The 12,408-nt window shown below is 35.0% G+C and overlaps 1 protein-coding gene across 1 annotated transcript; it reads left to right on the forward strand.

The window, feature by feature from the left end:
- The first annotated feature begins 2,803 nt into the window (after positions 1–2,803).
- Positions 2,804–9,161, forward strand: LOC106873974 (ribitol-5-phosphate transferase FKTN). The gene is made up of 9 exons (XM_014921521.3): positions 2,804–2,867; positions 4,339–4,487; positions 4,866–4,955; positions 6,238–6,423; positions 7,208–7,479; positions 7,808–8,070; positions 8,321–8,454; positions 8,605–8,729; positions 8,818–9,161. Exons 2-9 carry the CDS (start codon positions 4,395–4,397, stop codon positions 9,029–9,031), a joined length of 1,377 nt encoding a protein of 458 aa, XP_014777007.1. The 5' UTR covers positions 2,804–2,867; positions 4,339–4,394; the 3' UTR covers positions 9,032–9,161.
- Positions 9,162–12,408: the final 3,247 nt, after the last annotated feature.

A 12,408-nucleotide genomic window follows, 5' to 3' on the forward strand; every position in this document is an offset into this window, starting at 1 on the left:
CTTGGAAGATACAAGGACCAACTGAAAGCCACTGGAATTGAGCCTAAATCATTTGAAACACAAGCCTGAGACTGTACCAAGTGGTGGTGTTCCATCACCATGGGAACCAAAAACTTTGAAGCCACCAAAAGAGAAAAGGAAGAACTCAAATGACAGGAGAGAAAAGCTTGACAAAATCGACCTCGTCTTTCACCAACGTTGCCAGCAGTCAATGCTGCCAACTCTTCTGTGCAAGAATTGGTCATCAACAGCATCACCATAAAGGAGGCGTTCAGCAAAGAAGAAAGTAAATACTCGGATACGAGATAAATCCGACAACGACAACGTTTATGGAGGTAGTTTGTGATTATGTGGTATCTCTAGGTCATGTGTGGATTGATGCCAATGTGCAGGGGGTTAAAAAGGAATGAATCATTCTATCTTGTGTGTGTGCAATGAGCAAAGGTTGTGGGTGGCAACAATCAGTTCATTATTGTACAGGAGGAAAAGTTGAGGTAATATGAGAATGCTGCAATTTGAAAAAAGATATGGCTGGGAGCCCCTAGACAGGCAGCTTAGATTTGAGATGCTCGTGTCTGACATGATCAAAGGCTTTGCATATGTGAAGTGCAGTGATGTTGGTTTTGCAGGAATGTGTGACAACTGGTAAGTGACAATACAGGGACCGCCTGGCAGAGTTTGCTCTTTGGAATTTGTACAGATGCTCAACAAGGCAAGAGAGAGAGAGCCAAGGTATTGGTGAAGAGTGTTGTTCCTGGCTGATCACCTTTCTGGTGTTGAAAGCGAGAACAATTGGTGCTACGGAAGAGAACATATTTCCAAAGATTGGATTAGATCTTTGTAGAGAGAAAAAGACTAGCTAAAATAGATGCTAACTCTAGAGCATACCATTTAAGGGTGAAGGCTTATGTCTTTACTGATTGGGAACAACAGGAGTTGATGGAACTGGTGAGATTTTATGAGACTTGACAAGAAGTGTAGATATTTTACAAACACTGACAAAATTTTGAGAATCACTTAGAACTGGCACAACTTGAGTTGAGATTTTACAATCACTGCAGATACTTTAAGAGAAATTTTGTTTCATTGGGGGGGGGGGGGTGATGAAAAATATCAGTTAAATACTAGAATCATCTATATTCCTATGATGCATTCTAGATGTGCATGAAATTATAACAGGCTAGAACTAGCAAGATTTGGCAATACATGACAAAAATCGGTGCAACTTGACAGGAAATGACAAAATTTGAAGAGAACTGGCAAAAATTATTGCTATTGGATGAAATTTGGCAATCCATAATTTTACATGAAGACTGGTGAAACTTAGGAACTTGTTTACTACAAAATTTTGAAAAGATTTGATGGGAAATGGTAAGATATGATATTTGACAAGACTTTAGAAGTAAAAGATGTAAACTTAGCAAGAACTTTTGAGATTTAAAACTACACAATGAAATATGACAGGAACTGGTTAGAAACGGTAAGACTTGAAGTGAACTGGCAAAAGTACAACTAGAAAAGAAGAGAATTGTAGAGAGTTCGCAAGTTTTGGTGTAACTTGAGTTTCACTTTCATTTTTGTGATTATGCAACTATGATAAACATGAAAGTGAAGCTTTTAAACGATGGCTCGTAAAAAAAGTTGCTTGACACCAACACAGTCTTATGATCAAAAGCATTTCGTTCAGCTAGCCCATGATTTTGTTTATCTTGGACTACATTGTCCAATGTATCCATTTTATAAAACGTTTGAAGTAGGATTGGCCGTTGTTTCTAGCATGTCCAGCAACCACATTGGGGCATCCCTCCTTCATAGTTGGTGCCAAGTATCATCTGCTAGTTGTTGTTAAGCATGTATCCACGCATTGGGTATAAAAAGTTATGGAATGTTGTGAGAACAGAAAGAACGGGAGCAGATGAGGCAATTAAAAAATTTCGAAATTTTGAAACGAAAATTTTCTTTCCAAAATTGTAAAACAAATTAAAAGAAAAAAAAATTGTAAGATGTTTTTAAAAATGACGGGGTGAGGGACAATTAAAATTTCAAAAAGCATTAAATTTTTTTTTTGTCTGATACGTCTTTTGTTGAAACAGGGATTTAAATAAATTTCTGAAGATATATATATATATATATATATATATATAATATATATATATATATATATATATATTATATATATATATATATATATATATATATATATATATATATATATATACACACACACACACACACACAAGTGAGGCAGCTTGTCAGATTTTATTGAAGAGTAATTACAAATAAGCATTACACATATTTTTTATGTTGTGGGATTTTTTCTCATTTCCAACTGGTACTTATTTTATCGATCACTAATGAATGAAAGGCAAAGTCAACTTCTGTGGAATTTGAAGTCAGAACGTAAAGCGGACAAAATGCCGCTAAGCAGTTTTCCTAGCGTAGTATAACGATTCTGCCAGTTCGTCGCTTCTATCATAATTAATTACGTTAAAATATGTCATTGGAAAAGTCGTTTTAACGCCATGTGCGTATCTGCTAGATGTAAGATAATTATATAGTTGTTGCTTTGGCGCTGATTTAGTCAAAGAAATTCGAGCCATGATTACCCAATCTGTTTTTCTATCGTAGTTTGTCCCTGATTTATATTATCCAATACGCCTTTCCACCAGGAGTGGAGCGTGCGACTTAATTTGACTCAACATGGGTAAAGTGTAATTCGAGAGGTACTGGTTACACTTTCTAGCAAATCTAACGTACTCGTTGAGTCGTCTATCTCCCTCAGTTACCTAGAGTTATCTCCCTTGGTTAACATGGCTGTTTTCTCTGGATGTTGGGCTTCGATGTTGTTTTCCCCTGTTGCTCTTTTGGTAAGTTCATTGCGATTTATTAATTTTGCTTCCAATTGACATGTGCCAACAATTGTGTCGGCATTATATACACCTGCCCACTACCATTCCTGGATTCTGAGACTGTTCCTATACAACTGTTCCATCTGCTTTGTCGTCAATTATGTGTTGGAATCAATGTTTTTATTGTCGTGGTGGCGGTTACCTTCTTCTGATGATGTTTAAACGACAGCCTACTAATCATAACGATTGCTTTATTCCTTTCTATAGAAAGGAATAAATATCGAAACAATGGAATATCACAATAGGAGCGGAAGACAAGGAGGACAACTACCATAATAATAATAATAATTATTATTATTATTTGGTGCAAAGTGCCCCTTCGAAATGACAAAGTAAATACTTTACCGTTTTCATCCTGACAGCATTTTACTTGAATATTCTGCAATAGATCCCTTTATTGTTCTAGAACATCTATGTTCTTGTTTATGTTTTAATGTGTACATTCGGTAATTTGCTTTTGCCTCCAATTCTTGAAAATATTGTGTAACTTTCATTGTATGAAAAATTATTCCGTAGAGATTCACGTTTATCAAATTGACCCTTATATTATTTACTGATTAAATTTCACGAATCATATGAAAAAAAAAAAAAACTTCAATCTATTTACACAAACTCACGCATTATTGAATAATTTGACTGTTTCCGAAATAATTCTGAAATAAAATGCAAAGCTGAAAAAAAAAAAACCGAAACGATGAAATGTTCTTTGTTTCGGTTTGTATTAGTGGCGTGGAGTCCTAAGAGGCAAAGTAAACAGTAATTGTCCTATCAAGATTCTGTTCCCTATTTAAACATCTTTAGTTTGTTTAACATTGTTTTATTGTAAACAAGCTTCAGCAGCTTTTGTTTTTTTCTTTTCTTTTCTCTTGGTCTCAATGAATCTATATCTACTGGATTATTTGAAACAGGCATGGACAACTTTTTTCGAGATGCGAACCACATTGACACATGGCTCATCATCGGGCGAGCTGCACTACTAAAAGAATTCAAGATCGTTTTTCATTAGGCCTGCTATTCAAAGAACCCTGTTGGTTGATTTTGCCTTTCGTCTTTTTGAGATCAATAAAATCAGTACCAATTGAACAGTGGGGTGGGGGGTCGATGTATTCACGCAACTCCCCCGCCCCCTCCTCACACATGAAATTTCAGGCCTTGTGCCCGTATTAGAAACGATTACACGGGGTTTTCTTTCGTTGTTGACAGAAATTAAGTATTCAATAATTCCTTGTATGTATTTTTATCTGATAATGTGGATATGTGTAACTCTATGTGATAATGTGGATATGTGTAAATCTATGTGATAATATTGAGAGGTTTGAATCTTTGTGATAATGTTGATGATATGTTGAAATCTATGCAATGATATTGCCATGTTTGAATGTACGTTATTATAACATTGATAATTTTTGGTGTTTAATTAATCTTCCAGCCGTGCAGCCACCGTAAATGTGTGAAGTCGTGTGACAACCATGTTAATGTGTATCAATGAAGAAACCACAGCTTTTCAAACTCTTGGTGGGGCTCAGTTTAGTGTTTCTGCTCTTTCAGTTTTTTCTCATCCGTATCTTTTGGAAACGTGTAAGTCTTTTCTCTTTATAAATATAAAGTTGTCTTTATATTTACTGTTTTCAAAGTTTACAATATCCAAACCAGTTACTAATGTGGAGAAATACACAAACCATTTGTCCAATGATTTATCCACTAAAATATCCAAATGTTCACATCTATTCTTGTAAAAATATTTGACAATTACTTAGTGATTCTCTCACTGACACAGTTCCACTGCAACCGTTGCAGTATAAGTGGTCAGACTGCAGTTGGTGCAACAAAAACTTTAACACTAATAAACATTTAATCGAAGTTAAACCTTTGTGTGGCTTTGAATGGCTGATATGTCTTCCCTGCTGTAAATAAATATTGTTGTTAAGTTTTGAAATGTCTGTTTGCTATTGGTAGGATGATACCCGGAATTCAGTAAATTCTGAAAACCTGATCTATACATCTGAAGATAAACATCATGTACAGAAAACACAGTTTCCAAGAGAGGTGAGGATTAAATATTTTAAAAAATTATAGGAAATGTTTCTTTTAGCATAAATCTTTTTAATGTTTTTCAAATTAACTTCCATTTTCTTTAAAATTGATTTGAATTTTCTTTGATGCCGCAATCATATATTTACACCCCACCTCCTGGCCCACTCCAAATCCCTTGTCATTGTTCCTCTTTTCCAGCACCCTAACAAACCCCATCTTTTATTGGATGATACTAATCACATAATTCACTCAATATATTAAAGCAAGACACAAAACGACCTTGTCTGACCCATCAATCATTTACTGCTAATCCCAGAAGCACATAGAAACCATGCCAAAGCAGACGTAGCAGTTTGATGCAGTCCTCTGGTTCACCAGCTCTTCTCAAACCATCCAACCCATGCCAGCATGGAAAATAGATATTAAATGATGATGTTATCATAACACACCTTATAAACGAAAGCTGTATCAGATTTCTTTCTAACATGGTCTATTTCTTGTCTGAACTGTTTTAATCTCCCATCAAATTCCTTCATCTTGTAATATCCTGGAAATGTTTTCTTATTAAACTTTTCTTTTTATCCTTTATACTTATCTATTCTGTATCTTATTTTATTTTCTCCCCTAAAAGCATCTCAACTTTGTAATTCCTTCCCTTTTTGCCTTTCAGTCTTTTACTACTTCTGTAGAAATACTAAAAAAGTAGACAGACTGTAAAAGACGATAAATCCAGAATTAACTTAACATATACTATTCTTACATATATTATGAATTCCAAAATGTAAGCAGAAACCTAACAAAGGAACAAATGGAAAATTCATTCTTTGTCAGTTATCAGCCAAAAGATCCTTACAATTTCATGCCTTTAACGATAAAATTGTTTTCTTTTGGTGGCATCAAAAGTGAGAAGCTGCTGGGAATAACAAGAGAATGTTTGAGGACAAAGTCAAGCATGACACAAATGTGTGTGTGTTTATAATAGTCATCAGTCATGCTGCAGCCTGCTGTATTGTAGTCATGTCTGTTTTACAATATCTAGTCTACTTCTCTACATGTCTACATTAAAATGTCACTGAAATCAAGATTTTTTTCTTCTTCGTCCTGCATAGAAATCGTTGAAATGAACCAAGAATGACTTAATTAAATAGTTCTTTTGCAAAAAACAGATTGGTGTCTTGTGAAAGGAAACCATTTTTATTGTTTACTCTTGCTGTTTATCAAGATTTCATTTTAAAGAACTGTATTGAAGTCAACATTATATAACCACAGTTAATAATAAGATTCTATTTCACAGGATGTTGCAAAAGTGTTTCTTAGTGTTTGTGCTGAGCTGAAAATTCCAGTCTTCTTACTCGATGCCGATATTTTGAGCAGCCTCAGTCCCGATAAAGCATCTCCAGTTTCCATTAACTACAACTGTCAGTTGAACTGTCGGCGACATGTTACTTTTGGAGTCAACTTTAAGTACTGGGACAGTCAGGTATTTATGGCTTATTACTACCTTCGGTGGTCCGTCGTCTCATTTCTCTTGTTATTTAAAATTGGCAGGGGATGACAGAAATGGCTGAAAGTCTACCTGTTCACTAAAGCTCTCCAAAACATTTGAGCATCAGTTTACAAAGATAAGAAGAATGTGAGCAAGGAAAAGAATATGATAAGAATTTATCTTCGTGCCATCTGCAAGCATTTTGACCCGTGTGCTAACGATTCTGCCAGCCTACCATCTTCAGGGAAAATAAAATATTGATAACGAGCTATTTTAGTTTATTTAATTATTTGTATATTCTCAGAATATTGGCAACAATTAATGAAGGAGGAGGAGGAGGAGGAAACGGTTGTTCTCTGATGTTGTGGTTTGTAACTGTTTCAGCATGATTAATGATATATAATTGACCTGATTTATATATTTTGTTTTGTTGTGTTTTTTTTTCTTCTTATTTACATGAAATGTTGAGCCAGTGAGTTCTTGCTACTTGTTTTATCTTAAAAGTGGGTTTTTTAAGGCCTGTATAAACCGTGTGAATGGCAGTGATATTACTGTTCATGGTGTGTGTGTGAAAAATGTTACATTTAGAAAATTCACCCATTTCTTGAATTTATTAATTTATTATAAAGCAAACTACTAAAGACATACAAACTCCTCTCTCCCCACCACACCAACTTTATTCAGTTTCTACCAGTAAATGTAATATTAATGTTTAATTTCAAAATTGGTTTGGATGTTATTTAATTATTTTTTTCCTTCTTCCCCTTTTTTCCCCCAGGGTATTACTCAAATGTTAATAAGTGATTTCTTCATCCATAGTATTAAACAAGCAGATCCACGTTTCCGTCATGACACCATCCCAACTCATTTCTTTTTGTATCCACGGAACACCGAACGCCACACTGTTATTCAAGTTGTTATGTTCCACATTCGGCTTGGTAGTTACTTCTGGCATGGAGCAATTAATCCTCTTTCAAGACTCAACAGTGTGCTGCCATCAAAAGCTCATGGTGACATCGTTTATGGGGTTCATGCTGGAGCATATGAAAAGTGAGTCACAGTTTCTTTATCAACATCATTTCAACATTAGTGAAAACAAACAACTTTGTACAAATAGTTGAATGCTTGAATAAATTTGTTTCAATATTATGTTATTTCCAATCTTATCAGGGCTAATAATGCCATTCTTATCTGCTACTGCCATAAAATAAATACCAGTGATATATTTGGGTTGACTGAATCAACTGTACTCTGTCCTTATAAACAGTTGACTTATGCAGTATAACATTGTTTAATTGTTATAGAATAGTTTGTCCTGTGCACAAAATGTCTGCAAATTCTAATGGAATCAGTTTGAACATTTCTTGGTTTGTTTCAGGTTTGAATTGGATGAAGCCCAGGTTGACAATATGACTGTCTACGTTCCTCAGCCTCCTGAACAATTCTTAAAACAAATTCTTCATTCGAGATTTATTGAATGCAATAGCACACGTGCCAGGAAATTTGTGGCTATGTATGGATTAGACAACTCAGAAGCAAGCCAAAAGTTCCAGAGGAAAGCTCGTCAGGTGTTAGCTAAAACCAAACATCTTTTAGACAGTTTGGAAATCAGATTTTGGCTCAGTAGTGGAACATGTTTGGGTAAACCATTTTCTTTTGCATTTTCATCAAACTATTCTCATTACCAAAATTGCCTGGTGATTAAAATCATTTCCACAATTCACACAAATATTGAAATACCCTGAATCCAAACTTTTGTTTAAGAATAAATGTTAAATCTCATTAAAAGCACATAAATTGTCAGGATTCGGGTGTTTGTTTTAGTCACTGATCTTTCTTTACCATTTAAACAGTTCTTGGTTTCTTGAACTTTATTTCACTTGTCTTTCAGGTTGGTTCCGACAATGTGGTATAATTCCTCATAGTAAAGATGTAGACATTGGCATTTGGATAAAGGATTACAATCCACAGTTGATTCCAACATTCCAAGAAAATGGTTTTGTTCTCAAACTCATGTTTGGTAAAGTAAGTATGAACAGACTTCTTCTATTCATACTACCAAAATATTATAGAAATGCTGTTTATTTTTAATAATATTGACTAATCAATATTAATATTGACTAATCAATATTAATTAATAATATTGACTAATCAATGAGTTTTCTTTATTTTTAGGTATCTGATAGCTTTGAGTTATCATTTGCTGCAGGGGACATCAAATTAGACATATTTTTCTTTTATGACACCCCAAAATATATGTGGAATGGTGGTACACAGGCCAAGACTGGAAAGAAACTTAAGTAAGTTTTATTTATCATTCTAATTAACCACATCACTTAATTCTGATGCATTGCTGTGTATGTAATGAAACCTTGCTCTGTTTTATAGGTACATATTTTCTAGATTTACTCTCTGCTGGAGTGAGTTTTTAGACCTGTGGATTCGAGTTCCCTGTGACACACTATCTTATATTACAGCGAATTATGGTAAAGACTGGTTCAAACCAGTTAAAGAATGGGATTGGAAAAAAAGCCCTTCGAATGTTCATGACAATGGAGTCTGGCCTGTTGAAGAATGGGACACTGTAATTCAACGATTTTGAAGAATCTTTATTGAATATTTATTATTCAAATAGATTTTAATTCATTTATTCAAGATGAACTGTTTTGTTTTTTTTTTCTTTTTATTGAAAAAGTATTTAAAAAAAGAGAAATAAAGATTTCTTTACATAAGTCTTGACCTTTCTTAATATATCTACTGAGTGTATGGGTGTGCTTGTGTGTTACAGCAGCTGCTGTTAGAACAACTCGCATTCATGTAGTGATGCTCACTACATCACACATAAACAGACAAAAAGACCAGAGACGTCTGTAGCTTTCAGTTATCATTAGCTTTTTCTCTTATATAAATGTTTTTTCAAATAATCCTTGGAAAAGCATTATCTGGCCATGGAGATATATTACCTTACTTTGGAACAGGTGAAGGTTGGTGACAGAAAGGGCATCTGGCTGTAGAAAATCTGCCTCAATGAATTCTGTTTGACCCTCGTAAGCATGTAGATACAGGCATTAAAATAATGATGTCTGTGGCAGCAGCTTTAAAACAGAAATGAGGAATGGTCTCCGGTAAATTGGCATCAAAATACTAGTAATGCTATAGCATTGACATCAATATTTCAGTATTATTCTGCCTGTGTCGCGTAACTAGCACCTCTGCCAGTGGCACATAAAAGCACCTTTGAAGCGTTGGGCCTCACGGAGGCAATGACAAATGACTGAAACCTTCGGTAATATGCTGTGCTTGAGAAGGAAGATCCACCAAGCCAAAGGAAATCATAGTCGTGGCAGAAACTGGTGGCACATAAAAGCAACCGTTACACTTTCGGAGTGGTTGATGTTAGGAAAGGCATCCATCTGCAGAAACCCTGCCAAATCAGACTGGAATCTGGTGCAGCCCTCCAGCTGGCCAGCCATGGCCAAACTGTCTTGGTTTTCATCCATTTCATGGACCTTGTCAGGTGATGTCTTCTATTAAAGCCAGAAATTGAGGCCGACAGAATTCAGCCATTTAGAGATGCCAAACAAATTCACTCTGATCTCTATACCAACAGCTTAAAAAAGAAAAGAAAGCAACACTTCTCAATAATGAAGCCCTAGATATCTCTAAAATACTCATTTGGATGGCCATAGTTGGAATGCTTTTAATCATAAAATTAGAGCGTGTGAAGTGGAGCTGCATGCAATTTTCTTTGTGTAACTGTTGAAGTTAAAGGTAAAGATTTGCCACTTGATTAAAAAATTAACTGAGCCTCGTTAGAGATGTTACAGTTTATTAACTTCATTGGAGTAAATACTTCACGGATGTTACCATTTGAAATGGACTTAATTGTTCTCTCGTTAACCTCTTTTAATTGCACACTTAATTCATTTCCTTGATATCAGAGAAGGCTACAGCTAATTAGCAATGTTAAGATTCATTAGCAAAATATCTCAAATGGTGGATCTGGTGATGTTTAAAGAGAAGAAAGAAGAGATACTAATAGGATGTGTGTATGTGTGAGACATTTGCATGTGTGTATGTATACACACACACACACATATATATAATGAATACATACATATAAAGAAACAAACACATACAAACCAACCTATACATGCATATATATATATATATATATATTAACACATATACATACATACATAGATTTAAATATGTATATATTGACAGAAATATGAGTATGGGTGTGCATGTGTGTGTGTGTGAATATATATATCTACATATATATAATCTTATATATATATATAACATATACATACACACATGCATGCATATATATGTGTGTGTGTGTGTGTGTCTATATGGTTCACAGTTTGTAAAATTACGTACAGAAAACAAATGTTATATCAAAACCAACAAAACTGGAATTTCACTATTTTTGTTTTTGTTCTTCTCTTTTCATGAATTCTTTAATGCTTTTGGAATAATTATCTTGAGAAATTTCAATATAATAACAGTCATATCTGGGTGAATATCTATAAAACAATTATTTACATCTGGGGGCATATTAAAAGGGATCCCTTTATTTAGTCGCTGCAACCAACACCACTATGGAATGATTGAAAGGAGATAACTCTTGCAGGATTATACTCTTTTCTTTTCATGTGAACATTATTTCCAAATCAATATCAAATCAACTGGTTTCAACTTTTCAATAAAACCTTTCTTCTTTCAATTTTCTTTTCACATCATTTGTAAAGTTTATAGTGGAGGCGCAATGGCCCAGTGGTTAGGGCAGCGGACTCGCGGTCATAGGATCGCGGTTTCGATTCCCAGACCGGGCGTTGTGAGTGTTTATTGAGCGAAAATACCTAAAAGCCCCACGAGGCTCCGGCAGGGGATGGTGACGAACCCTGCTGTACTCTTCCACCACAATTTTCTCTCACTCTTACTTCCTATTTCTGTTGTGCCTGTAATTCAAAGGGTCAGCCTTGCCACACTGTGTCACGCTGAATATCCCTCGAGAACTACGTTAAGGGTACACGTGTCTGTGGATTGTTCAGCCACTTGCACGTTAATTTCATGAGCAGGCTGTTCCGTTGATCGGATCAACTGGAACCCTCGACGTCGTAAGCGACGGAGTGCCAACAACAACAACAACAAAGTTTATAAAATTAAGAAATTTTTAATGCCGCTTCTTTCTAAATAGGTACTTAAAAGTGATCTGCCCAACTGGAGGGTCTCTAATCTGCTGTCTGTGTATATAGGAGTTTTGCAAGGAGTTATAAAAAAAAACTATAGTATTGATCCATTGACCTGTAGTACAATGACTAAAACAAGTAAAAAATAAAAGAAAAATTTGGAATCATTTATTGTTGGTTCACTCATGTCTCAGAAGGCAACCTCGTGCCTTCTTTCTACTTACCATGACCATCCCAACATCATTTCCTATAGCCTAGGGTCAACCCATACCTTGTCAGTGAAACTGGGTAAATGGAAACTATACAGAAGCCTGTCATGTGTATCACACCGGTAACTCAACAGGTACAACCTGATTCTGCCCGAGGATTACGTTAAAGATGCTTGTCTGAGGAATGTTAATTAGTGGATCAAATTAACGCATCCTCTTCGTCAAACGACAGCAAAAGAACTATATCTAATAATGATCTATTCCTCCTCCAGGGACTACCTTTTCCTGAGAATAATTGTTTTTTGTTGGGGCTAAAGTAAAACTTGTCAACTGATCTGAGAAAGAAAATATTTACCATTTTTAATCAAGAGATAAATGGTTAATGAAGTTGGGGGCATGTGACACGAACTTAGAATTTAGTTTTAGAAACTTCTCACAGAAAAAAAAAAAAAAAAATTCCAGCATTTCAAAGTGAACATTTCTTAAAATTAGCTGACAACTATATTGTATTCAATTTCGAAACGGTTAAATAGAAGAGGAAAGAAAAGAAAGAAAAAAAACAAAACAAGAAC

This window comes from Octopus bimaculoides, chromosome 23, assembly GCF_046866305.1.
Source record: "Octopus bimaculoides isolate indiv1 chromosome 23, ASM4686630v1, whole genome shotgun sequence".
In the NCBI taxonomy this organism is placed as follows: domain Eukaryota; kingdom Metazoa; phylum Mollusca; class Cephalopoda; order Octopoda; family Octopodidae; genus Octopus; species Octopus bimaculoides.